The 25,889-nt window shown below is 41.8% G+C and overlaps 1 protein-coding gene across 1 annotated transcript; it reads left to right on the top strand.

Moving 5' to 3' along the window:
• Positions 1–2,817: 2,817 nt before the first annotated feature.
• On the top strand, positions 2,818–25,153 carry LOC138981852 (schlafen family member 11-like). Its single transcript, XM_070354960.1, has 13 exons — positions 2,818–2,880; positions 3,388–3,495; positions 5,456–5,621; positions 10,168–10,429; positions 11,037–11,300; positions 13,682–13,797; positions 14,725–14,875; positions 16,201–16,314; positions 16,904–17,096; positions 18,547–18,739; positions 19,057–19,523; positions 22,149–22,951; positions 24,129–25,153. Exons 2-13 carry the CDS (start codon positions 3,476–3,478, stop codon positions 24,356–24,358), a joined length of 2,979 nt encoding a protein of 992 aa, XP_070211061.1. The 5' UTR covers positions 2,818–2,880; positions 3,388–3,475; the 3' UTR covers positions 24,359–25,153.
• Positions 25,154–25,889: the final 736 nt, after the last annotated feature.

The following is a 25,889-nucleotide window of genomic DNA, read 5'->3' as shown; positions in this document are numbered from 1 at the left end:
ATTTTTACAAATCGCGAGGCGCGCCCAGCGATTTGTAAAAATGTTTTTGCAAATCCCCGTGATTTGTAAAATTTTTTACATTTTTACAAATCACGGATTAACAACTGTCGTTCAGTCCTTCGATTTAACGATTCTTCGATTTGATCATTTCGAAGCAGGACGTTGCCTTCGGTATTTCATCTAACCGCATGATTTCTAATCTCGGCCAACTGCGAATCTCATTTATTGTAAAATAAATAAACGTTGAATTATTTGTGTAAAATTCCACAGACTACGAATTAAGTTTTGTTCAACTTTGAAACTGACGCTCTCTTGTTCATCTGGGAAATAACCCAACACTCACAGGAAAGTGCGTTTCAAATTCTTCCCAACTTTGCGACTTTTAATTAAAGTTTCAATACACTTGTTTTTGCAAAGTCAAGACAGTGCTGCTGCATAAGAAGAATAAAGAGTACCATGACTCCAAGAGACACGTTTTGTTTGAAGCTGGAAGAAATAACAGTTGGAAAGGCAACGCTTGTCCGGAGCACAATCATTAAATGCACAATCCCCCATGTAAACAATCCGACTCATAACACCATCTTAGAGGCGTTTTCATGGAATAAGACATTACCCTTGGACACGTACACAAAATCAGCAGCATGGATGCTTTCCGCGCATAGTGGTAATTCTTTCTCTCCTCGCACAGTGGTAATTCTTTCTCTCTGCCCATAGTGGTAATTCTTTCTCTCTGTGCATAGTGGTAATTCTTTCTCTCTGCCCATAGTGGTAATTCTTTCTCTCTGCGCATAGTGGTAATTCTTTCTCTCTGCGCATAGTGGTAATTCTTTCTCTCTGCCCATAGTGGTAATTCTTTCTCTCTGTGCATAGTGGTAATTCTTTCTCTCTGCCCATAGTGGTAATTCTTTCTCTCTGCGCATAGTGGTATAATTCTTTCTCTCTGTGCATAGTGGTAATTCTTCCTGTCTGTGCATAGTGGTAATTCTTTCTCTCTGCGCATAGTGGTAATTCTTTCTCTCTGTGCATATAGTGGTAATTCTTTCTCTCTGTGCATAGTGGTAATTCTTTCTCTCTGTGCATAGTGGTAATTCTTTCTCTCTGTGCATTGTGGTATAATTCTTTCTCTCTGCGCATAGTGGTAATTCTTTCTCTCTGCCCATAGTGGTAATTCTGTCTCTCTGTGCATAGTGGTAATTCTTTCTCTCTGTGCATAGTGGTATAATTCTTTCTCTCTGCGCATAGTGGTAATTCTTTCTCTCTGTGCATAGTGGTAATTCTTTCTCTCTGTGCATAGTGGTAATTCTTTCTCTCTGTGCACAGTGGTAATTCTTTCTCTCTGTGCATAGTGGTAATTCTTTCTCTCTGTGCATAGTGGTAATTCTTTCTCTCTGTGCATAGTGGTAATTCTTTCTCTCTGTGCATAGTGGTAATTCTTTCTCTCTGTGCATAGTGGTAATTCTTTCTCTCTGTGCATATAGTGGTAATTCTTTCTCCGTCTGCGCATAGTGGTAATTCTTTCTCTCTGTGCATAGTGGTAATTCTTTCTCTCTGTGCACAGTGGTAATTCTTTCTCTCTGTGCATAGTGGTAATTCTTTCTCTCTGTACATAGTGGTAATTCTTTCTCTCTGTGCATAGTGGTAATTCTTTTTCTCTGTGCATAGTGGTAATTCTTTCTGTGTGTGTGAGTGTGTGTGGTGTGTGTGTGTGTGTGTGAGCCAGTTTGAAAGAAAATCTTAAATCCTGTGAGCTTGACACCACAAAATGGGAAGTGGTCTCAGTGAACACTTTCGAAGAGAAAGGCGAAAATACAACATTTAGTCAAGCTGTCGACGTCCAACTCACAGAATGAAACTCGGAACTCACTGCATTTTTTTTCACCAAGATCGCCGTATACACGTAGCATCGTCAGTCCACCGCTGTGAAATTGACAAGGCAGAATATCGCGGTAGTGGTTGCGCTGAGCAGGATAGCACGCTTTTCTGTATATCTGTTCTTTTTAACTTTCTGAGATTGTTTTTAATCCAAACATATCATATCTATATGGTTTTGGAATCAGGAACCGACAAGGAATAAGATGAAATAGTTTTTAAATCTATTTCGTTACTTTAAGTTTAATCATAATTTTCATATTTTTATTTTTCAGAGCTTGTTATTAATTGGAATATGTATAACCAAAAGTTATTGAATTTGATATATTTTATTAAGAGTATTTTGAAAGAGTTCTAATTATTTGGGCACATTTTTCATTCAAACAAAAACGAACACAGAAACGTATACATTCCTGTAAAACAATGTATGATTACAATTATTTAGTTATGAATTAAGCTTGATTTATTTTCGGTTAATTAGAAGTGTTGTGTCTCATTATGACATATCTTTTTTGTCGTGTTCATTGCAATTTTTTTTTAATTCGTAACCCTAGGTTTTTTTGTAAAATAGATATTGACTTGACTTGACTTGACTTGACTTGATTAATTTTTAAGCCTTCAAGCTGAAATGCAATACCACAGTCTGGCCTCTGTCGAAAATTGCTTAAGTAAAATGTCAAGCGATTTGATCAAAAACTGAGGGTGTGACAGTACCGCCTCAATTTTCACAAAAAGCCGGAAAATAATATATTTATATGTTTTTGTAATCAGCTAATAATGGAAATTAAGATGAAATTGTTTTTCGATCGTTTTATAAAAAAAATTACAATTTTTAGATTTTCAATGACCAAACTCGTTGACTTGACTTGACTTGAATAAGCTAACTTGGCTGTGGCGACAGGCACGTGTTCAGTCACTTGGTCTGCTTCCCAAACAGAGCGAAAAGAACGGTAACTCTCCTTTGCAGACGCAACCAAAACAAGACGTGTGTTTATGACCATGTCAGTGACTGTGAGACCATTTCTTGTTTTAGCAGTTGATCTGATTTTCTATGCACATATTATCATCGTTGGTCGTCATTTAATCACCGTGGAGTTACCAGAACACAATGTTTGCCAGGATTTATGCTGAAAATCGCATCAGATTCAGTGCAGTCAGTCCATACAAATTACAATGGCTTGAAAACAGAGTTACAGATGCGATCTTAAAAAAATCAATTTTTTAAGTCACCTGTGATAACTCGATAAGCATGTTATGCCAATAGCACGTTCTGAATCGAATCTGAAAGTCAGATTATTGCTTTTCACAACGATTTTACCTTAGTTTCAACACTATGTCACAGTTCTCTTGCATGCAACAGGAAATAACATTTCCTTCAAATTCAATACCTGGTTGGTTTCTGTGCGTGCGTGTGTGTGTGTGTGTGTGTGTGTGTGTGCGTGCGTGTGTATTTTATTTCCTTCAACACAAGGGAATATATCTGCCCCATTAGGACAACGCATTATACACTATTTGCAGGTACACCAGCAAGACACAGTCAGTGAATCTTGCTTTGTAATGAAGATGTCCACAATTTGTCTGCCTTGAACGACTGGCAATACAAAGGATGCTGTCTTCCAAGTTTATGTGAGTTCCCTTCTCAAAAAACAACACATGTGTGCACACGTGCGCACACACACACACACACACACACACACACACACACACACACACATTCTCTCACACTTACACACTCTCACACTTACACTCACAACACACACACACACACACCACACACACACATTCTCTCACACTTACACACTCTCACACTTACACACACACACACACACACACACACTGGTGTCTGTTCCAGCAGTCCATCTTGGACAGTGCTGACAGTTGAAGTTTCCCCAGAAAAGAGGAGAACAGGTGCATGCAGTGGATTGCTCTGTGTGCATAAGTGTTTACCAACATCCATACATCTTTTCCTGCTTCTTCTCTTCTGTATGCCTCCCCCCCCCCAGACATCCCCCCCCAGACATCCCCCCCCCCCAGACATCCCCCCCCCCCGACATCCCCCCCCTACCTTGCCTGTTGTTTTGTATGTTTGGTTTGGAGGGGGAAAGCTCATGGTGTTTATTTTATTTTGAGTAGAGTGCTGACTAGTTGCCTCAAGCCATGTGTCTATCTATCACATAGATCTAGATGTTTATCATTCGATTCATTGCATGTGTTCAACAGTTTGTTGTGCCTCCCTCTTCTTTTTCTCTCCCTCTCGCATTGTTCTCCGAATTCCCCCTTACACCACCCTGCACGATAGTTCAATGCCTACTCCATTTCTCTCCCTCGTCACACTGTCTTCCTGTTCTCACCTTCCATCACCAAATACCTCCCTATACCTACCCCCTCAAAGCATATCCCCCCCCCCCCCCCCCTGCAAATCCACCCGCCCCCCTCCAACATACACTCACGTAATCATGACACTTTTTCTTCTTTTTTTGTACAGCCAACAGTCTAGATTTAGTAACGACGGTGCATGCTGACCATGCACACGCACACACACACATTTATGAGTACACAGATAAATAAACACACACACGAACACACACACACTTTCATGAGTACACATTCATGAGTACACACATAAACAAACACACACAGACACTTTCATGAGTACACATTCATGAGTACACACACAGGGATCGCGCTAGCTTTTTAAAAAACGCGTAAGTCATACGCAACGAAACGAAAAAACGCGTCACGGACCAATATTTTTGCGTACTACGAAAACACGTACAGACACAAACAAAACACGCACGAAAGACTTAAAGACAATCCTTACCTAAATACGGCAAGTTTTCCTGTCGAACTCCGCGCACGCCTGTCGAATAACACCCCTGCTGTCTCCAACCTTCGGGCCTTGCGAGTTTGTTTCCCGCTCTAATACGACTAGACACACTTTCCGCCTTTTGGAAGCGCGAGATGGGAGAGCAGCTAATGTCTGTTTCATTATCCGACAAGACATTATCTGGTAATACCCTCGTTACGTTCGTTTGCGATACTTCGATGCAAAAAGAAACGGACTTTAGTTTTGACGCGCAGATTTCATGTGTGTCGTCACTTCTCGAGCCCTATAGTCAGTTTCAGGATCGGGTGATTATTAAGTCAGAGCAAAAGCGCTGCGTGAAGACAAGAAAAAGTTACAATATTTTTGCGTATAGCTTACGCGGCGCGGCAAAAAAAACGCGTCAGCGACTTTTAAAATGCGTCAAATACGCAAAAATCGTGCGTAAACGCGATCCCTGCACACATAAACACATACATACACACACACACACACACACATACACACACACACACACACTCTCTCTCTCTCTCTCTCTCTCTCTCTCTCTCTCTCACATACACATTCACTCACACACACTCACAACACACACACACATATATACTTACACAAACTCACTCAAAAACACACACATACACACACACACACACACACACTTCACAAACACACACACACACAAACCAACTCACAAACATGCATACACAAATACATATATCAACTCGCAACACCATTAATTTTATCCACTTCATTGTTTATCAACAGCACTGACCAGCTGCGTCAGTATGGAGAGCAGGTGTTGGAATGCCCGGTGTACATCTCCAGGAACATCCACGACAAACAAAACCAGCTGGTCCTGCACTCTGCCTGCGCCCTGCTCAACAGCGGCGGAGGGCTGCTACGCATGCACAACCTGGAACATGCCGGAAAGGTTGGTGATCACAGTGGTTGGCTCTGCCACTGACACTCTGAAAAATGTGTAAAATTACTGTTACCAGCAAGACCTGGAACATGCGGGAAAGGTTTGTGATCATGGTTGGCTCTGGCACTGGCACTGCAAAAATCTGTAGCCCTCTGTAGCCCGGCTCTATCCTTTGAAAAGTTTTAAGAATTATGACAGTGGTACAGTGGAACCCCCCTTTTAATTAAGACCCCCAATTTAAGACAGGGGGATTTCTGTACTTTCTTAGCATTATATACCACAGGATGATCCAGACCTGTCAACCTGTACGGTTTTCCCGTATTTTGTACGGGATTTACTCAAATTTTGGTGTGTACGGCGTACAACGCCTAGCTGTACGGGTAAACCAAATTGTACGGGAATGGTACGGGAAAATTCAAAACCCGAACAAAGATTCGAAACCGATCCTCAGATTCGTTTCTGTTTAGCAGACGACAACAACTAACAGAAAAAGACTGTAACTGAGCTTGTGCGCATGCGCAGAAGGTATCATAGAGGGCGCTGTGGCCCAATCCGCTACTTCCGTGTCGCGAGATTTGGTCTTTGTTTTCACAACTTACTTCAGCGACAGACAACGATACGCGTCACTTTTCGTGCTACAACTGAAGATGGAGAGGCCAGCGAAGAAAAGAAAGAAAGCCGGACATGGTCAGCACATGTCGGAGTGGGAGAAAACATACTTTGGTGTCGTGCTATCATCGGACAAGGGAAAGGAGTACAGTTTGTACGTGCCATGTGGCTCGCACATCAAAGTGAAAGTTGCTGCTTCTGGTCACTACGACTTGAAGCAGCATTTTGAAACGGCGGTACACAAACAATCATTGATTCGTTCGAAACCTGTGAACCAACATTACCAGAAACGAGACAGCCGCCTTCCAACGGAAGAAGATGTGACACAAGCCAATGCCCTGAAACCATTACCACAGTCAATCTGCTTGCCTTGGCAAAGTCAGCTACTGCTACCTACAATGAGTGTCATGCTTGAAGTGATCTAGTGAGACTGGACTGTGATTTTTCCTGGTGAACTGTAGTACAAAGTAGTTGTGTGGGTGTGACTGTGTTATGGGTCATTCCAAAAAACTGGGATCTTCAAGGGTTGTAAAAAAGAAATCTGTTTTTTTACTAACACATACACAAATCCTAAATCTCGTCAGTATAAACCAAATCTAAATTGATTGAAGAAATAATATAGACAGTTACCAGTCATAGATTTTTTTTTGTTTTGGAAAAAAATTGGTCGAAAATATCAGAATGTAGGTCAAAATTGAGTCCCGATTTGTGACATCAGTGATCGGGTTTTCCTTATCGATTGTTTTCATGAACAAAGATTGTGAAATATGATAAGAGACATGTTTTTATTATCTGTTAATAGAATATTAATTATGTTGTAAATTTAGAAAATGTATGTGTTTTATAATTTTTATAATATTAGCTGGACTTTGAAAACCAGTCTATCGTAACGTGTGGTTTCCAAATCTGCACTCAACGAACTATTCATTCAGCTCTTGCAACCTCGCGTAGGAATACATTGTTGTGACGTTATATCGTAAAGTGGGTATTTTTCCATCACAACACATGCACTGTTTTCTTGTTGTTTTTTCGGAAAGAGAAGTTTAGCAAGCATAAACTTTGTTTACACAAATCGCTTCCGGATTTGCTAGTTACGAAAGACTTGTAATCAAAGGCAAAATCTCACTGTAGAACGAGAAAAGACGAACTATTTTGTGTGTTTCACGTACACATTTTGATGCGGAAGGATACTAGAGTGTAGTTTGTAACTGCGAATGAGGAATTAGCCGCGTGTTTCAAGTGGTGGGCTTTCGGTTCTGGTTGTGTTCCTTTGTTACGAAAGACAACGCTTTCTGTTTAGCAGAACTTAACAGGCAAATACGGTAAGTTCTTTTGTGTTATGATTTCATTGATGCTTTATTTAGGATTACAGGCTAATTTTTAATGCCTTCAATGTCTAAATCTTCGCAAATTCACCATGTGAAGTTCTCCAATTGACTTCGAAAATGTCTCTTGTCCCGAGTCTTGGAATGTTGATTCACCCTTGACACTGATTTTCCTTTGAATTTGAACATGTAAACAACTTCTCTTGAAATTGCTTGCTACGAAATTATTGTTTGATGTTGAAATAAATTCGGAAAGCCATTTTTAGGATTGATGGGTGTCGTTTGCATTTTTTTTTAGCCGAAATTCTTTGCTCCTCCGTGTATCGTAACTGGAAACAAGGTCGCCATTTTAGTTTTTGACAACACGTTTTCTTGTTACGAAAGACTCCAGATTATGACCACTTTACGATTTTCTCACATTTAAAACGCTTAAGGAAAGGTCTGGCTGTTAAATGTGCAGTTTTGATGAAATAACTTGCATGGTTTTTTTAGCCCTGTCAATTGATATTCACTTGTTTTCAATGAGCGTTTCACCGGAAGTCTCGCGTAACTGGAAGACAATGTTTTCACTTCTTCTGTGCACTACTGGTTTCTGGTTACGATCATTTGACATTTCCTCAAAGTAACGTGCTGACTGTTTTAGCTAGTTGTATGACTTCTTCTTGTATTCACTAATTAATTTAAACATGCATATTTCCATTTCTAAATTTAAAAACATAATTTTTATTGATAATATTGAACTGACTGTCTTGCGTAACTGTTTTGGGGAGGACTGCAAAGTGGACAGGGATAGGAAGCTTTCACCTTTTGGATGATTTTCTGCTTTTGTACCTTTGGTGAATGTTTGAAACTTGACGTTGTGGGCCAATGGACCACGAAAACTCTCAAACCAGCCAATGGCCGCATAATCAACCAGCAAGCACCTGACGACACTGATGAGCCCCACCCTGCCCACCCTGATGAGCCCCACCCTGATGAGCCCCACCCTGATGAGCCCCACCCTGATGAGCCCCACCCTGATGAGCCCCACCCCGATGAGCCCCACCCTGATGAGCCCCACCCTGCCCACATTGATGAGCCCCACACTAAAGCCCCTCCATCCGTTGGAGATTTCTGCTTGGTGGCTGTTGGGGGGAGAAACCGCACAGTGCGTTTTTATGCGAAGGTGACCGAGGTTGACGGCGAAGAGCTGAAAGTGACTTACCTGGACAAGGAAAAGGGAAATGAGAAAAACTACACTTGGGCGGACTCTGCATGGATCACTGCTAATGACATTGTGAAGACAGTTCCAGCACCAACCTTGCTCCCAGGTCGTGGAATTTCATTTCGCTTTGACTAGTTTTCCAAATAAAATTCCACGGCCTTGGAGCAAGGGTGGTGCTGGTAAAGCTATACCAGATGCTTTCGGATCTGAATGTAAATGTAAAAAAAAACCCTATTGAATAGAAAGTATGCTAGTTTAAAATTGGAGTGTAACTTATCAGAAGGTAGCTGTTAGAGAATCGATTCTTTGTTTTTGGTTTCCATGTTACGATAGACATACTTTTTTTTAAAGACATAGTATAAAAGGCTATATTTGCTTCTCCCTCTTTTTTAATTGACCTGGGTTCTTCTATTCAAAGAATCATATTATTATGCAACATGATTGTGTTCTCTTGTGATTCATTATACTGAGAGAAAAAAGTTTTCTATGTCAAATAAGTAAAGATTCAAGGTCATGATAATGTACTCAGATGTATATACATGTATGTTGTATTTTCACTTATTTCAGTTTGTTTGCTGTTATTTTGTCAATGTTAAAAAGAATAAAGTAATTTTGGCAATTTGAAACAGTCATTTTGTTGTTAATTCATTGTCATTTGGTTTCCATGTTACAATAGACATTTTGCTGACGACACAAATTCAACTGCCTCCCATGTGGGCATCAAGCTGTAACTTATCTTCAAACTAGAATTTTATTGTCACTCATACACTCCTCTTCCATATGCAATGCAAGAATTTTTTATTTACAACACTTTTTTTTTTTCTCTGTTGTCCCACATTTTGTGCCAGCTTTTTGGAATGACCTTTATACATTTAAGCTTAAAGTGATCTGGAGAGACTGGACTGTGATTTTTCCTGGTGGACAGTAGTAGTTGTGTGGGTGTGACTGTGTTATAAATTTAAGCTTAAAGTGATCAGGTGAGACTGGACTGTGATTTTTCCTGGTCAGTGGACAGTAGTAGTTGTTTGGGTGCGTTTTACAGTAGTTGTATGTATTTATTAATGCTAAATCAGATGTGTTTTATGAATACAAAATAAATGTTGAGTATTTACCAGCTGGTCTTTCTTCTTTTTTATGTCGTGCGAGGGAATTGCGAGTCTTGCGTGTGAACTCAGGTTTGCGCATGTTCATTTTTTGGGAGTGTGTAAGGGATTGTTGCCCTGATTACAGTTTTTAATCATATTAGTACAGGTTGGCCTTGGAAGGGGTTGACAGGTCTGAGGATGTTAAAAATCAACTGATCTATCATTTTGTGAGAATGGGACACTTTTTTTTGTGTCTGTGTGTATATAAACTCTTTAAATTTTTTAATTTACTTATTTGTATATTTATTTATTAAATCATCTTCCAACATTAGGTGCAATCCAAAGACCTGGACACGTGGTGGAGTGGTATGGAGAGCAACCTGGCCGACATCATGTCTGGAGATGACCTCTGCAACTACTTTGACTTTGTCGGCAACTTTGACGACCGCGACCTCTTCTTGTTCGTCAAGACAGCTGAACATCTGTGTACGCTCAACTACCACTGCCGCCTGCCCACTGACACCGCCACGCATTACGTGACGTACTCTTCTGCTGTGAAGTTGCTGTCTAAGACCGGGGAACCTTCTCCGCTGAGTAAGCTGATATATTTAGGGGGGGGGGGGGGGTCAGGCAGACGGGGGAGGGAGATTTGAATTGTTTATGGTTTCCAGCAGAGTCCCGTTTTAACACCCCAAATTTAAGACTCCCCCTGTTTAAGACCCTGCGTTCTTTGACAGTCTGGTAATAAATGGGCCATGTAGAAACACTTATGCTGGTCTCAATTGTGTCCTGGCTCTCATCACATGTACCATTACGGTATTTTTTTATGTACAGTGGAACCCCCCTTTTAAGACCTCCAAAAATCTGAGAAAATGTTATCTTATAAAGGGGGGGAGTCTTAAATGGGAGTTATATTCACAGAGGTTATGAACAAAAACGTATGCTGGCACTAGGGGTTGGTCATCTGGAATGATAGGGGGAGGTCTTAAGTTGGTTTTTTTTAAAAGGGGGTTCCACTGTATCAAGAGAGTATGCTGGTTGTGAACACAAGGGTTGTGCTGACAAGTAATGTCCATAGATTGACGCAAAACAAGACTTATTTTGCACAGCGATTATGGCTGTAATGTGTCTGGCACTATTTAGGCAAAATATTGCCGTGAGCGCAGCACCTGGTTTATCTATTTTGTCCCTATCACTCCAGGTGAACTCCCCCTGGTGCCGGCAGAGTACAGGTACAGCAAGGTGGAGGACATGCTCAAACAAGAAGGAAAGCAGATCCAGTTCAAACTTCTGGCCAGCAACAAAGAGCAGGGGAAATCGTTTGCCGACCGCATCCGATACTACTGCGTCAAGTACGTCTCTGCCTTCGCCAACCACTACGGTGGCCATGTCTATTTCGGTATCGAGGACGCCACGTCTGCTGTGTATGGTGAAGCCTTGGAAGCCAGCGCTGAGTACAAAATCAGTGAGGGGCTTGACTTTTTAAGGGACCAGTGTAGCTGAGAGTTTGGCTTAATTTAAAGGATTTTTAATGCAGACAAACTAGCTGTTTCAAATTGTCACTAGTGTAATAGATGTATGATTCAGATTCCGTCTCAGAGTAGCATTCTCACATAACAAGAATAAATGAACTTTGTAGAACTTTGTAGAAAAAAATTGATTGTCTATAGTTTTGCACCAAAAAGTAATGAAGGATATATAAACACTAGACAGTGGAGATTTATGATAGTATTCAATGTAGGCAATGTCAGCTTTGATAATAATGCCACCCACAAAAATTCTACGAACTCCTATACAGGCAAATCCGGATAAGACGAAATTGAAGGGACCGAATTGTTATTGTGTCCTATCCGAAATTTCGACTTGGTCATAGTACAGTGGAACCTCTCTCTAGCGACCTTGAAAATGTTGACAAAAATCGGTCCTTATGGAGGGGGGTCCTTACAGAGGGAGGGGGCGGGGCCACAAAGAAAGTCACCTCAGATTTTCTTAAAAAAAGAAAACAGAGAAGTTTGAGTTGCTGACGACCGTTTCCTCAAGCAAACTGCTTCGATTTCATGTTTGACATTGTCGATGGTGTCCACCAGTTCTGGTGCATGTTTCAATGCAAAAAGAGTTAGTTTCTGAGCAAGCATTTCTTTACAGCAGTCCCTGCAATGATGAAGGCCCTCCGAGAAAGAGAGTGAAAAATCGGCCACCGTTCTCAGCATCGCGTATCTGTGTGTAACCTCTTTCATTGACAAGATACTCTTGTTTCCCTGCAGCCTTGACCAGTGAGTCGGTTACCTAATCTGTGAACCCTTCAGTTGTGTTGCTTTGTCAAAAGTTAGACACAGTCAACTAGTTTTGCTCTGAGTGAACAGTGCAGCTGGCCTCAATTAGCCGGTGACACCTCTCTTGCCACAGCACCAAACAGTACTGCTGGGGGGAGAGAGAGAGAGGGGGGGGGGGAGGGGGGGTAGCTGGCTAAACTCAGTGGGGTGTCCGGTGTCACTGAAGTCAGCAGGAAGAGCATTGGAGAGAAATAGAGAGGTGTACTCTTCCAAACAATTTCCAAGGATCAGTTGTCAGGGCTTAGGGTAGTCAGTGAGGGAGAGTGAGAGCGGTTTGTGTACAGTCCGACTGAAGAATGAAAAGTCACTGCCACAAGATCGGCATGCAGTCAATAAAGCCAGACAAGAAGAATGATTATGACATGCGGCTCTAGCTGCTGTTTTTTTTATTCAAACTGGTTTTCAACGCTTATTCTCACAAAGCATCTGCACACCTGCCTCTGCCTCTGTGCTGTGTTTGTGTGGCTGCTTTCGTATGATGTCAGTGCATGGTGAGTGCGTTCACTGCCTTGTCACCACTTCCCCACCTTTTTCAGAATGTTTTCTTGGAGTTGGATAATTCTCCTTACTCCTCGCCCCCTCCTTACTCCTCGCCCCCTCCTTACTCCTCGCCCCCTCCTAACTTCAGTTCATACTTTATTGCGTGCCGACTGACCAGTCGGTGTGGCGTCCATGTAGAGAAGAAGGGAATAAGGTTACACAATGCGCTAGTGTGAGACGCCAAGTTTCGTGTTTCGAGTTGCTGTAGTAAATATAGAGTAAACTTTGTCTTTGGGACTGACTTTCTGTTGTGTGCTATCCGTCTTTCGACTTACGTAAGAGAAATCCCATTTCGAGCTCAGGGTACTTTGTACACATAGATAAAGAGGGATAATTCCGGACCAGAATTTCTTTGTGTGCTAAGCGAATTTTTGACTTAACCGTTTGTGAGTTAGCTGGATTTGCCTGTATTTGTTTAGCAAACTATTTTATATTTGGTGTACACTGGGTTTTAAGATATAGGATGACAAGTTCCCAAAGTGTCAAATTTGAATGTTAAAAGGTCTGACTTTTATGCTCTTTCAAAAATGTATTCCAAATCCGGGAATTGACTCAAAAGTACGAGGTTTTGGCACTGAGTGGTGGCCACAATAACCCGAATTTAGCCCTCTAGATTTGTATCTGTTTTTTTTTTGTAATGGCCTTTGCTTACAAAAACCATCCTTAGACAATATATGAGTTGAAACAGCAATTACAGGGAGTCTGAAGGGTTCAAGTCAGATGAGTGTGGCTACTGCTCAGTACCAAACCTCCTACAATTAAGGCAATATCCAAATTTCTTTCTTTGTATAGGGATTTGGGTATATTTGCACTCTCCTTTAGCCATACACAAGGCGATCCCGGCCACAGGGCGCGGGGGTGAAAGTTTGGGGGAAAAGTTGTGCCTTAAAGTCCCCAAAGTAGGGTAATTACATGTGGAATTCAATACCATGACAATGTTTGAGACCAATATTGAATTACAACATGCCTACAGCTCACCAGGTGCAACGCATGATGAAGGACATGATCTGGGGGGACACAGGTGTGCACGTACAGCAAGGGAAGCACTGGGACATCAAGTTCCACCCTGTCGCCAACTGTCCGAGAAATGTGAGTTAATTTTATCACAAATTGTTCTGGTGTTGCAAACAGGAACAGTTTCATGATGAAAAATTCTGAAGACCAAGACATGTACATGTATATGTACATACTTGTGACATTTTCAAGACTGTTCATGCATCTTTCTGTTTTGGTGGATCATCTATGCTCACTCACCTTAGCATCTAGATGTGTACACAGTGCAACCTTCCTTTTACGACTTTCAACAATCCAAGAAAATTAGACCTGAAAAGGGAGGGAGTCTCAAAATAGAGGTAAATTTACAGAGGATATTAACAGAACGTCTGAGAAAGGAGGATCTTAAAAAGGAGGAAGTCTTAAATTGGGGGGTTTTAAAAGAGGGATTCCGCTGTACTAGACTACTAGACACATCAAATCCAATATTAATCGTCAAAGGTGCTATCCACTGAGTCAGTGTGGATCCAGTACTTGCTGTTCCTTTCACTGCTTGATGCTGCACAAAGTCTTTACCGCACGTTTCCCACGACTTGCGTGGTGCTGGATTTGCCTCCGAAGACTCTATTGAAAATTTCCGGAAACACAGAGTTAAAAAAGTGTGTAAAAAGTCGACTTTGGCCGTCACCATCCAGTTGTGGCCAGTTGTGGCCTTCTGTTTGTCGTGTTCTGGTTATATTCGATTTATAAGTAGATATAAAATGTGTGCACAACCAGTATACCACTCAGATACCACTTGTCTCTTGAAAGTGATAGTTTACATCAACAGAAACAGTGTCCTTCGTCATTCGCATTGAGAATTAGAAAATGTATAGACTGAATCATATACAAGGTTATTTTATCGGTTTGGTTTTGCTTCCTATTTGTTCAGTTTTTTCTTTGAGTTTTTTTTCTGTGTCGCAGTCTATTTCTGTATAAAAGATTTGATGATAATCATTATTTCATTCAGCATGGTGTTTTCAGGAGCGGCGGCGTGTGGTGGTGGTGTCGGTGTGCAAATTTCCCGGCGGTGTCTTCACTTGCTGCCCTGAGAGCTATGTGGTGAGGCCTGGCGGTGATGTGGAACAACTCTCCTTCAACCAGTGGAAAGCTGAAGTCCTCAGTCAGTCCAGAGGTGTGTGTTTCAAGTGCATTTAACTCATTCGCGTTGTGTCGGAATTGGAAGTCCGACTGCTGTGCTTCGCGTTGCCGACACATTGGAAGTTACGATCCGACGGATATCACGAAGTTTTAACTGACCAAGGGAAACAACCCCCGCAATAAACTTATGCCTGTCCACAGTGGAACCATTCACTGTAAACAGTTCCTTCCCTTCAATTGTTGGGAATAATTTGATTTTTTTGACGGTGTGCGACCCACGTGTTTTGACTTTTCCAAGATGGCGGATTGTTCTGCTACAAGACGTATTAACTTGAAAAGAGTGCTAGAACTTGTTATTCAGGACGGTTCTGATCTTGACCTTAGTGATGATGATAGTGGAGAGGATATTTTAGATTCTGGTGACGAGTTTGTGCCAATGGACGATGATTTGGGTGATGATTCGGACAATGAAAGTGTCGATCATGACATTGTGTATGATGAACCCATGACATAGAAATTGTTTTTGTTTTTTTTGCTTCAAAGAGGTAGTTTGACTGGATGTGAAGACAACAAAAGGTATGTTCTTTCAAATGTTTCATATATTTTCTAAAAGAGCAAGTTTCAAACTTTGCACAAATGTAAGGTTATTTTGTGTTGTTGATTTTTATTTTATTTTTTAAAATGGGTCAAAATCTTGCACCGGAAGGGAACACGAGGGACAATTTAGACGCGCCCCGAATGAGTTAACCCATTCACTGCCTGAAGCACGTCAGCTGATGTCCTGGGTAACTTGTTTTAAGGGGAAACTTTAACTGTTCAGTAAACAACAGAAAAAGAAGAAAGACAAAAAACAAACAATGTGTGTGTGTGGTGTACTCATTTATACATGAAGGGCCCACTTGAAGTTGTTAATTCAGGTAAATACTGGTAAAGCTTTGTATACATGTATACATTTTCCTGACAGCAAACAGGTTAATGCTTGTTATTTTGATGTGAAGGTAAATTATTTATTGTTTCAACATTTTTTTTAAAGAGGATGTTGAAATCAAATGGCAATATTTGTTAGACTTTTTTTTAAGAGAAAATGATTTGATATGTGAATGATGATTTGATCGTGGAGAAGACTTGCTACGAGACAGGGATTCAGTCTTTTCTGCAGCATTAGTATGTGATTCAAGTTGAATGTGTGAGGTTGCTATTTATGTGTGTTAGTGTGTGTGTGTGTGTATGTGATGTGTATGTGCGTTCGTGTGTGCATGAATGCTTGCATGCTTGCTTGCATGTATGTGTGTTTGTGTGCAAATGCATGTGTGTGTTTGCACGTGTGTTGGTGCACATGTCAATGTGTCTGTGTTCCAGTGCGACCTGAGCTCCACACTCGGTTTGTCAAGGTCCCACTACACACACCGTTCAGTCGCCTGGTGTACACCCTGCCTCACACGCTGCAAGCAGCCAAGGAGAGAGTCCTCAAATGTGAGGTCACCTAAACGTTGTCCTTTTTTTACTCCTGTGTAACATTGTATTTTCAAGCAGCCAAGTAGAGAGTCCTCAAATGTGAGGTCATCTAAACCTTGTCCTTCTGTTTATCCTGTGTAACATTCATTGTCTTTTCATTTCATTTTCTGTTTCTTCCTTTTGTTGTTACCCCCACCAACCCCCCATACTCTACCCATCCTTTTCATCTTACTTGAAAGAGACATTAAGCTTATCCCTCCTTTTCGTTTCTCCTTAAAAAGTTGATGTGTCATGATGCAGTGTTGTTCCCAGACCCAAGAGAACATATGTATAGGTCCACATGTCCTGGTTTTTTCCACTAGATAGACAAATTGGTGATCAGAAAACCTCTTTCATGTCAATACTATTGGACCGTGGACCGGCCAGGGAGGGGTCAGACTGATGCGCCAGATCTAAATAGTATATGTCCATGACCGGAGCCTGGGAACAACACTGATTGTGATTCTATATTTTTAGATTTTTAGGTTTTTTGGGTTAGTTTGTTCATAAATCTGCATTCTTACAAGTTTTGATACACAACTCATTGCGGGTTGTGCTGTATTTCCAGTGACCAAAGGATTCAACTTCGAGCCCAAGCACTACCTGGACACACTGGACGAAGCACACCTGGTGACCTGCATCCGGCGCGTCATGTCCACCTTTGGCGAGGAGCCTCACCTGGCCATCCCCTTGCAGTGCTGGAGGACACGCCTCAGTGCACCCACCCATGATGACCTGCGTTCTTCTCTTCTCATCCTGAGGTGAGAGTGGTTTTACTTGTGGGTATGGCTGCCTAAATGGCGGAGTAAAAACGGTAATACAGTGGTACCTCCCACTACGACCCCTCTCTTTTACGGGTCCCTCAATATTACGACTGATTTTTCTCTGACGGATTTTTCTTTTTCTATTTCTTAGTATTTCACACCTCTATATTACGTCCCCCTCTCTGATACGACATACAACCGTCCATAAGTGGACTTATAACGATTTTTTCCAAAATGATCACGAGTTGGGTTTGCTCAAATTATATCTCCAGTTGAGTAAGTACGCCAAACAAGCGCAAAAACGAGCTGAAATCCACAGTTTTTCATTTTTATTTTAGGTTGTTACTTTATTTTGACTAGATACAGCTCATTTGCTACATCAGCACTTTATTTTGACTAGGTACAGCTCATTTGCTACATCAGCACTTTATTTTGCATAGAACTTTGCAAGAACTCCTGCCTTATAAGCACTCAAAATTACAAAAACGTCAGGAAAGTAATCCGGAGCACATCGACCCAAAACCGAAAGTTGTGGCGACATCTGGTAAATACTGCGATGTATGGGCGGGGATGTAGCTCAGTCGGTAGCGCGCTGGATTTGTATCCAGTTGGCCGCTGTCAGCGTGAGTTCATCCCCACGTTCGGCGAGAGATTTATTTCTCAGAGTCAACTTTGTGTGCAGACTCTCCTCGGTGTCCGAACACCCCCGTGTGTACACGCGAGCACAAGACCAAAAAGATCCTGTAATCCATGTCAGAGTTCGGTGGGTTATAGAAACACGAAAATACCCAGCATGCTTCCTCCGAAAGCGACGTATGGCTGCCTAAATGGCGGGGTAAAAACGGTCATACACGTAAAAGCCGTGGGAGTTACCCCCCATGAACGAACAAACAAACAACTGCGATGTATGTCAGCAAAGCTCGTGCAAACAATATTTTGCAAGCTAACAATGGCCGACGAACATGGTTTCAAAATCTGGAACTGTTTTTGCTTTTCCTCGATCCGTGACCGAGTGACGCAATATACAACTCACACTTACTCGGGTTGCAGGTTGCACGTGTCATATGCATTTTGAGCGGTTACGTCCCATTTCTTTTAATGTTTATATTTATTTATTGTTCTGTTGCTTTGCTCGTGTTGTTCTTTTGACTTATTTACTTGATTCACTTTTGTTTGGGGGGGGGGGGGGGGGGGTGAGGGGAGGGGAGGGTTGTTAGGAGTTCTTAAATAGCCTGAAAAATGTCCACTGTATTCTTTGATTCTCCCTTCCAAAGTGGGGCTCTTTGACATGGAGGAAAAAACAGTATCCATCAAGAAGATATCTGACATTTTAACAATCAAATGATTAGATGCCAAAATTCTGTTTTTTCGCTTTGTCTTTTTAGAGAATAATTAGAAATAAGTTCTTTTTTGTGTGCAAGAAAAGGTGTTTTTCTCCCCCAAACAGTAAGCACTATGGTGTGCACCTGGTGCTGTTTGTGACGTCTCACCTGAACAGCGGGGAGGTGTGGAAGGTGGCACAGAGCATAGCCAGGGAGGTCAAACTGCGACTGGTGCAGCACGGGGGATGCCTGGAGAGGCTGGCCGTCAAGATTCACCTGCTCTGTCTCGCCGACAACCTCATGCTGCAGAATTTCCAGGTGAGGTATGCAGGGGAACCTCCAATTTAAGACTTCCCCCTGGAGGTAAATTTACGGAGGTTATGAACAGAAAATGTGAAACAGGAAGGTCTTAAATACAGGGTCTAAAAATGGGTGGAGGTGCGTTCCACTGTACTCTTTTATCCTCCCTTCAAACGTGGGGAGCTAGCTTTGACATGGAGGATAACTATTCATCAAGATGACATCAGACATGTCAACAATCAAATGATTAGATGCAAAAGTTCATCCAGGTGTCTGCTGTACAAAAGGAACACAGCTTTTCAAAATTGAGTAACCATGAATATTTCTGTCAACAGGCATCCCTCGACTCTTCCATTTACCCACCAACCTACCTCCTCCACCCTGCCAAGATGGACAGCATTGCTACCTCCCTCCTGCTTTCCATCGCCAGCTATACCCCGTGTCAGCAACCCCAGCCACCCTCTGCTCTCTCTCAGGTCCCACATCATCACAAAAAGTCCGCCTCAGCTCACAAACAGACTTCTTCTTCAGAGAAACAGTCCGCTTCAACAGAAAAACAGTCCGTTTCAGCAGAAAAGCAGTCGCTGTCAGAGTACCATGACTGTCACTTTTTGCTGACGTGTGATCAGCTAGAACTGCTGTGGACAAGGCAGTTTACCAAACAGCTGTGGGTGCATGGTCCCCCGGGTGCAGGGAAGACTGTCGCTGCCATGGAAATGATCCGCGAACTGGTGGACAGGGGCTGCGGAAGGTCGCAGATCTTGTACCTGGCTGAGAACCCTCTTCTCTGCGCTTATGTCAAGTAAGAGACAGTAGTTTTGTTTTTTGATTTGTTATGTTATATGAAGTCTTATATCGCGCGTGTATCTCCAGACTCGGACTCAAGGCGCAGGGATCTATTTATGCCGTGTGAGATGGAATTTTTTACACAATACATCACGCATTCACATCGACCAGCAGATCGCAGCCATTTCGGCGCATATCCTACTTTTCACGGCCTATTATTCCAAGTCACATGGGTATTTTGGTGGACATTTTTTATCTATGCCTATACAATTTTGCCAGGAAAGACCCTTTTGTCAATCGTGGGATCTTTAACGTGCACACCCCAATGTAGTGTACACGAAGGGACCTCGGTTTTTTGTCTCATCCGAAAGACTAGCACTTGAACCCACCACCTAGGTTAGGAAAGGGGGGAGAAAATTGCTAACGCCCTGACCCAGGGTCGAACTCGCAACCTCTCGTTTCCAAGCGCAAGTGCGTTACCACTCGGCCACCCAGTCCTTGTGTGGTGATGGTGGTGGTTAATAAGAGTGAGACGATGGGAAAATGCAAATGATACGGCCTTGTCACCTGTGAAGACATGATGGGCTTTATATTCTAATTCATAATTAATCAATTAAGATTTTTGCTACATCAGTCAGTGATATCGGCCACCTTTGGTCAGACACCTTGCAGCTTTCAAGCAGACAACCTTTGAGTCAAAAGGTTCCTTGCAGTGGAGTGGTTTGAGTGGGGGGTTACATGGAGTAAGGGAGGGTACTGCTGTTTAAAATATAAAGTGATAAGCATTGTCAATGGTAACTCCCCTTCTTTCTTTTCTTTTTTTTTTTTTTTTAAATTGACCCCTGAAATATGAGTGCCTTTTGTGCCAATATTTAATTCTTTGTTTCACTTGTTGACAACACTTTCTTGAATTGAACAATATAGGTTAAAGGCCAACATCGGCACCCAGCAGATGTAGCTCTAGTTTCTCGTGCTGGCAACACTAGATTTATTAATCAATCAATCAATATGAGGCTTATATCGCGCGTATTCCGTGGGTACAGTTCTAAGCGCAGGGATTTTTAATTTTTTAAATATTTTTTATGCAATTTATATTGCGCACATATTCAAGGCGCAGGGATTTATTTATGCCGTGTGAGATGGAATTTTTTTACACAATACATCACGCATTCACATCGGCCAGCAGATCGCAGCCATTTTGGCACATATCCTACTTTTCACGGCCTATTATTCCAAGTCACACGGGTATTTTGTGGACATTTTTATCTATGCCTATACAATTTTGCCAGGAAAGACCCTTTTGTCAATCGTGGGATCTTTAACGTGCACACCCCAATGTAGTGTACACGAAGGGACCTCAGTTTTTCGTCTCATCCGAAAGACTAGCACTTGAACCCACCACCTAGGTTAGGAAAGGGGGGAGAAAATTGCTAACGCCCTGACCCAGGGTCGAACTCGCAACCTCTCGTTTCCAAGCGCAAGTGCGTTACCACTCGGCCACCCAGTCCTTGTGTGGTGATGGTGGTGGTTAATAAGAGTGAGACGATGGGAAAATGCAAATGATACGGCCTTGTCACCTGTGAAGACATGATGGGCTTTATATTCTAATTCATAATTAATCAATTAAGATTTTTGCTACATCAGTCAGTGATATCGGCCACCTTTGGTCAGACACCTTGCAGCTTTCAAGCAGACAACCTTTGAGTCAAAAGGTTCCTTGCAGTGGAGTGGTTTGAGTGGGGGGTTACATGGAGTAAGGGAGGGTACTGCTGTTTAAAATATAAAGTGATAAGCATTGTCAATGGTAACTCCCCTTCTTTCTTTTCTTTTTTTTTTTTTAAATTGACCCCTGAAATATGAGTGCCTTTTGTGCCAATATTTAATTCTTTGTTTCACACTTTCTTGAATTGAACAATATAGGTTAAAGGCCAACATCGGCACCCAGCAGATGTAGCTCTAGTTTCTCGTGCTGGCAACACTAGATTTAGCTCTGAGGCCTTCTACCACCCCCCGCGGGTTAGGGGGAAGAATTTACCCGATGCTCCCCAGCATGTCGTAAGAGGCGACTAACGGATTCTGTTTCTCCTTTTACTCTTGTTAAGTGTTTCTTGTATAGAATATAGTCAATGTTTGTAAAGATTTTAGTCAAGCAGTATGTAAGAAATGTTAAGTCCTTTGTACTGGAAACTTGCATTCTCCCAGTAAGGTAATATATTGTACTACGTTGCAAGCCCCTGGAGCAATTTTTTGATTAGTGCTTTTGCGAACAAGAAACAATTAACAAGTGGCTCTATCCCATCTCCCCCCCCTTTCCCCGTCGCGATATAACCTACGTGGTTGAAAACGACGTTAAACACCAAAGAAAGAAAGAAAGAAAGAGGCCTTCTACCACAGTGGAACCTCCCTTTAAACAACCCCCAATTTAAGACTTCCTCCTTTTTAAGACCATGTCTCTTTGCATTTATTGTTCATTGGCCCTGTAAAATTACCCCCCATTTTAAGACTCCCTCCTTTTTAAGACCTGGTTTTCTCAGATTTTTGGAGGTCTTAAAAGGGGGGTTCCACTGTATAACAAAGCTTGGTCTCCTGGAGACAGGTGTTCGGCTTTAATACCAACATTATTTCTCTATCCTTCCCACAGTTCCTTCAAGGTGTGTCATGTGGTGAGCAGACGGGAGTTGATGGAGGACAGCACCAAACCTCGCCGTTTCCTCGCCCGCTACAAGGACGTCAGGAACGTCATCATCGACGAGGCGCAGAACTTCAAGGACAGGGATGGAGACTGGTACTCGCTCGCTGAGAAACTGGCCAATCAAGACGCCGATACTACCATTATGGACAACCAGGTCCCAGCATCGGAGGCTGTGGTTAGTGAAGCTGGTGTAAATGCTGCAAGTCTGACAAACGAAATCAAAGACAGTGGTTCTGGAACTTCAACTTGCGATAATATACCAAGCAGTACAGCATCTAGCAAGTGCGATAAAAGTCTAGAAGAAATTGATTCCAACTTGGTCTCATCCCCGAAAAAAACGAGATCGTCGAAAGTGGACCTGACTTGTGGCTATTTCTGGGTGTTTATGGACTACGCCCAGAAGGTGCACAAGTTCAAAGCAGGGCTGCCGGGTCTGATCGGCAAGAACAACTTCATGCTCAGCGAGATTTCCAGAAACTCCAAAGAGATCTTCGACTACGCTATGAAGTTCATGGACAAACCAAGTGAGGCGGTTCCAGACGGGAAAACGTGTGTGTCTGATGCGCCCAGACTGGGTCATGATTATCAGAACGGAAAGGGGGTGGAGGTGGTGAAATGCACAAAGGAGTCTGTGTATCGCACTCTGTTCGGTGTGCTGGAATCGTATCTTGGGACCGGGATGAAGCCAGACGACATCGCCATCCTCGTCAGCAAGCGGAGGGAGAAGGATGAGGTGGAGAAATCAGTGAACGGTTGGTTGATTGCGGGGTTCTTTGTCTTCCCTCTAACCTGTCTGGCAATCTGGGACTGCTGCAAGTTTGTTTCCTTTCTCACTTTACATGCTACAGTGGAACCCCCCTTTGAAGACCTCAAAAAATCTGAAAAAATTAGGTCTTAAAAAGGGGGGAGTTTTAAGATGGAGGCAAATTTAAAGAGGTTATGAACAGATACTCTGGAAAAAGTATGGTCTTTTTTTCTTTCTTTTTTTTCTCCCACATTTGTGTGGCAACCAGTAAAAAGTATGGTCTTAAATAAGTTAAAAGGGGGGGAGGTCTTAAAAGGGGGGGGGGAGGAGGGTTCCACTGTAGTCTCTATGCTTCAGACTAGTTCCGTTTTGGTCTATCACGGTAAAAATGTTGAACGTTCTAAAAAGCTTATGTCTTTTCACATAAATTTGTCTCTTTAAATCTTGTTTACAAAATCTTGATCTCTTTTGAAATGTTAAAAATCTTGATCTCTTTTGAAGTGTTAAAAATCTTGATCTCTTTTGAAGTGTTAAAAATCTTGATCTCTTTTGAAGTGTTAAAAATCTTGATCTCTTTTGAAATGTTAATAATCTTGATCTCTTTTGAAATGTTAAAAATCTTGATCTCTTTTGAAGTGTTAAAAATCTTGATCTCTTTTGAAGTGTTAAAAATCTTGATCTCTTTTGAAGTGTTAATAATCTTGATCTCTTTTGAAATGTTAAAAATATTGATCTCTTTTGAAATGTTAAAAATCTTGATCTCTTTTGAAGTGTTAAAAATCTTGATCTCTTTTGAAGTGTTAATAATCTTGATCTCTTTTGAAATGTTAAAAATATTGATCTCTTTTGAAATGTTAAAAATCTTGATCTCTTTTGAAGTGTTAAAAATCTTGTCTTGGGGGGCATCCCAGTGAAACAAGATCTCACACAAAACAGCAAAATCTTTTTCCTGGCAGGTCTTTCATCTTTTGTTTGATTTCAGGGAACTCGTTTTTAGCCCTTTGACTAGATTTGATGCGGTTTGGGTTTGTTTGTTTGAGGGTGTGTGAATGTGCGTGGGTCTGCATGCATGCAGATGTGCATGCTTGCATTATAAAAACAAACAAGCAAGCAATAAGATCCTTAACGCGAAAAAGACTTCCCTTTCCAAGAACAGACAAAATCACCCAAATGCTGTTTTGCAGAAACTGATGGCACTGATGATACCAGGCCGACAACTCAGGGCGTGACAGTGGACACGGTTCGTGGATTCAGCGGCATGGACAAGTCTGTGGTCATTGGACTGGAACCGCACGCCAACGAAAACCATGCTGACCTTGACAAGTTCATCGTCAACCTTGCCACGAGGGCCAAGGACGGACTGGTGATAATCACCACTTCTGACGAACTGATGAAAAAGCTGCAGGCACAGTGAGCAAGAGACTGTGAATACAGCGGAACCCCCCTTTTAAGACCTCCAAAAATCTGCGAAAATGAGGTCATAAAAAAGAGGGCATCTTAAACTAGAGGTTATAATCAACAGAAACTATGAGTAGAAAATCTGAAAAGGCAAGGTCTCAAAAGAGGGGCAGTCTTAAAGGTCCTTGTCTACATTTTTATACCGAAATCGCCATTTGACCATTAAAATGCAGAGTCTATTATCTACAAATATCAACAATACACCCCCTTTCGATCAGGAAAGACGAAGCCAGTGTAGCCGTTTGAAAATTCATTGTAGTATTCCAGCGTAGTACTCATAGTAGGATATCCTTATTTGGAAAATGCCAAGCGCAAAGCTCCTCTCAAATCCCGTGCATTTCGTGCGTTTATAAAAAAAAAAGCGTGGACAGCGCTCCAGTGTCAAACTGTTGCTGCACTTGTTTGGGCATGGCTATAAGCATAGTGACATGAATTTGATTGGTCAGTATTTTTAGGCAAAGCACATGTTCTCAGCAAACAGAAAACAAAATATTGGAAGCGTGAGTCACGCTACCCAAAAATAAAATCTTTTTTTACATATATTTTTTTTTCTATAATTTTTTTCCCCATGGTTCATTCATCATTTGACATAATTTTGTATCGAAATCTAACCATAAGATTATTGAAAAAAAGCAAAAATGTAGACGACCACCTTTAAATTGCAGGGGTCTTAAAAGGGGGGGGGGGGTTCCACTGTATTTCAGAGTTAAAATACAGTGGAACTTTCTTTTTAAGACCTCCACAAACCTGGGAGAGGTGTTTTCTCATTGGAGGGACCTCACACCAAAAGTACCACTGTACTGGCCTGGGTTTGTTTCCGGCGTTGTTGTTGTGATGCTTCTTTCAAAATTATAAAGTAGAACACCTCGACCCCCCCCCCCCCCCTTTAAAGACCCTCCAGATTAAGACTCCCTCCCTTTTAAGATCCTGTTTTCTTAGATTTTCTGATCATAACCTGTGTAAATGTACCCCCATTTACCTGTGTAAATGTACCCCCATTTTAAGACTCTCACCTTTTAAGACCTGATTTTCTCAGACTTTTGAAGGTCTTAAAAGGGGGGTTCCACTGTAGTAAAGTTGATAGGGCACATGGCTGTTCATAATTTAGTCACTGTAGCGGTGGCTACATCCATCTCTGGGGAAAGCATTGTTGAAAAATAATGCAATTGTTCTGTTACACAAGTTGGTTGTTCATGATTCAACCACTGAAGGGGTGACTACATTCTAAGTCTTATCTCTGGGAAAAGTATTGTTGAACATTAATGCAATTGTTCTTCTACATGTACTACACCTGTAATTGATTGTTCATGATTCAACCACTGTAGGAGCAGCTACAAATATTCGATCTCTGGGAAAAGTATTGTTAATATTTAGTGCAATTGTTCTTCTGTTACACCAGTTGGTTGTTCATCATTCACCCACTGCAGGGCTAGCTATGCAGACCATCTCTAGAAAAAGTATTACCTGTACTTTATAGTGCAATACTT

This window comes from Littorina saxatilis, linkage group LG12 (assembly GCF_037325665.1).
Source record: "Littorina saxatilis isolate snail1 linkage group LG12, US_GU_Lsax_2.0, whole genome shotgun sequence".
NCBI lineage: Eukaryota > Metazoa > Mollusca > Gastropoda > Littorinimorpha > Littorinidae > Littorina > Littorina saxatilis.
This window is presented reverse-complemented; position numbering and strand designations above follow the sequence as displayed.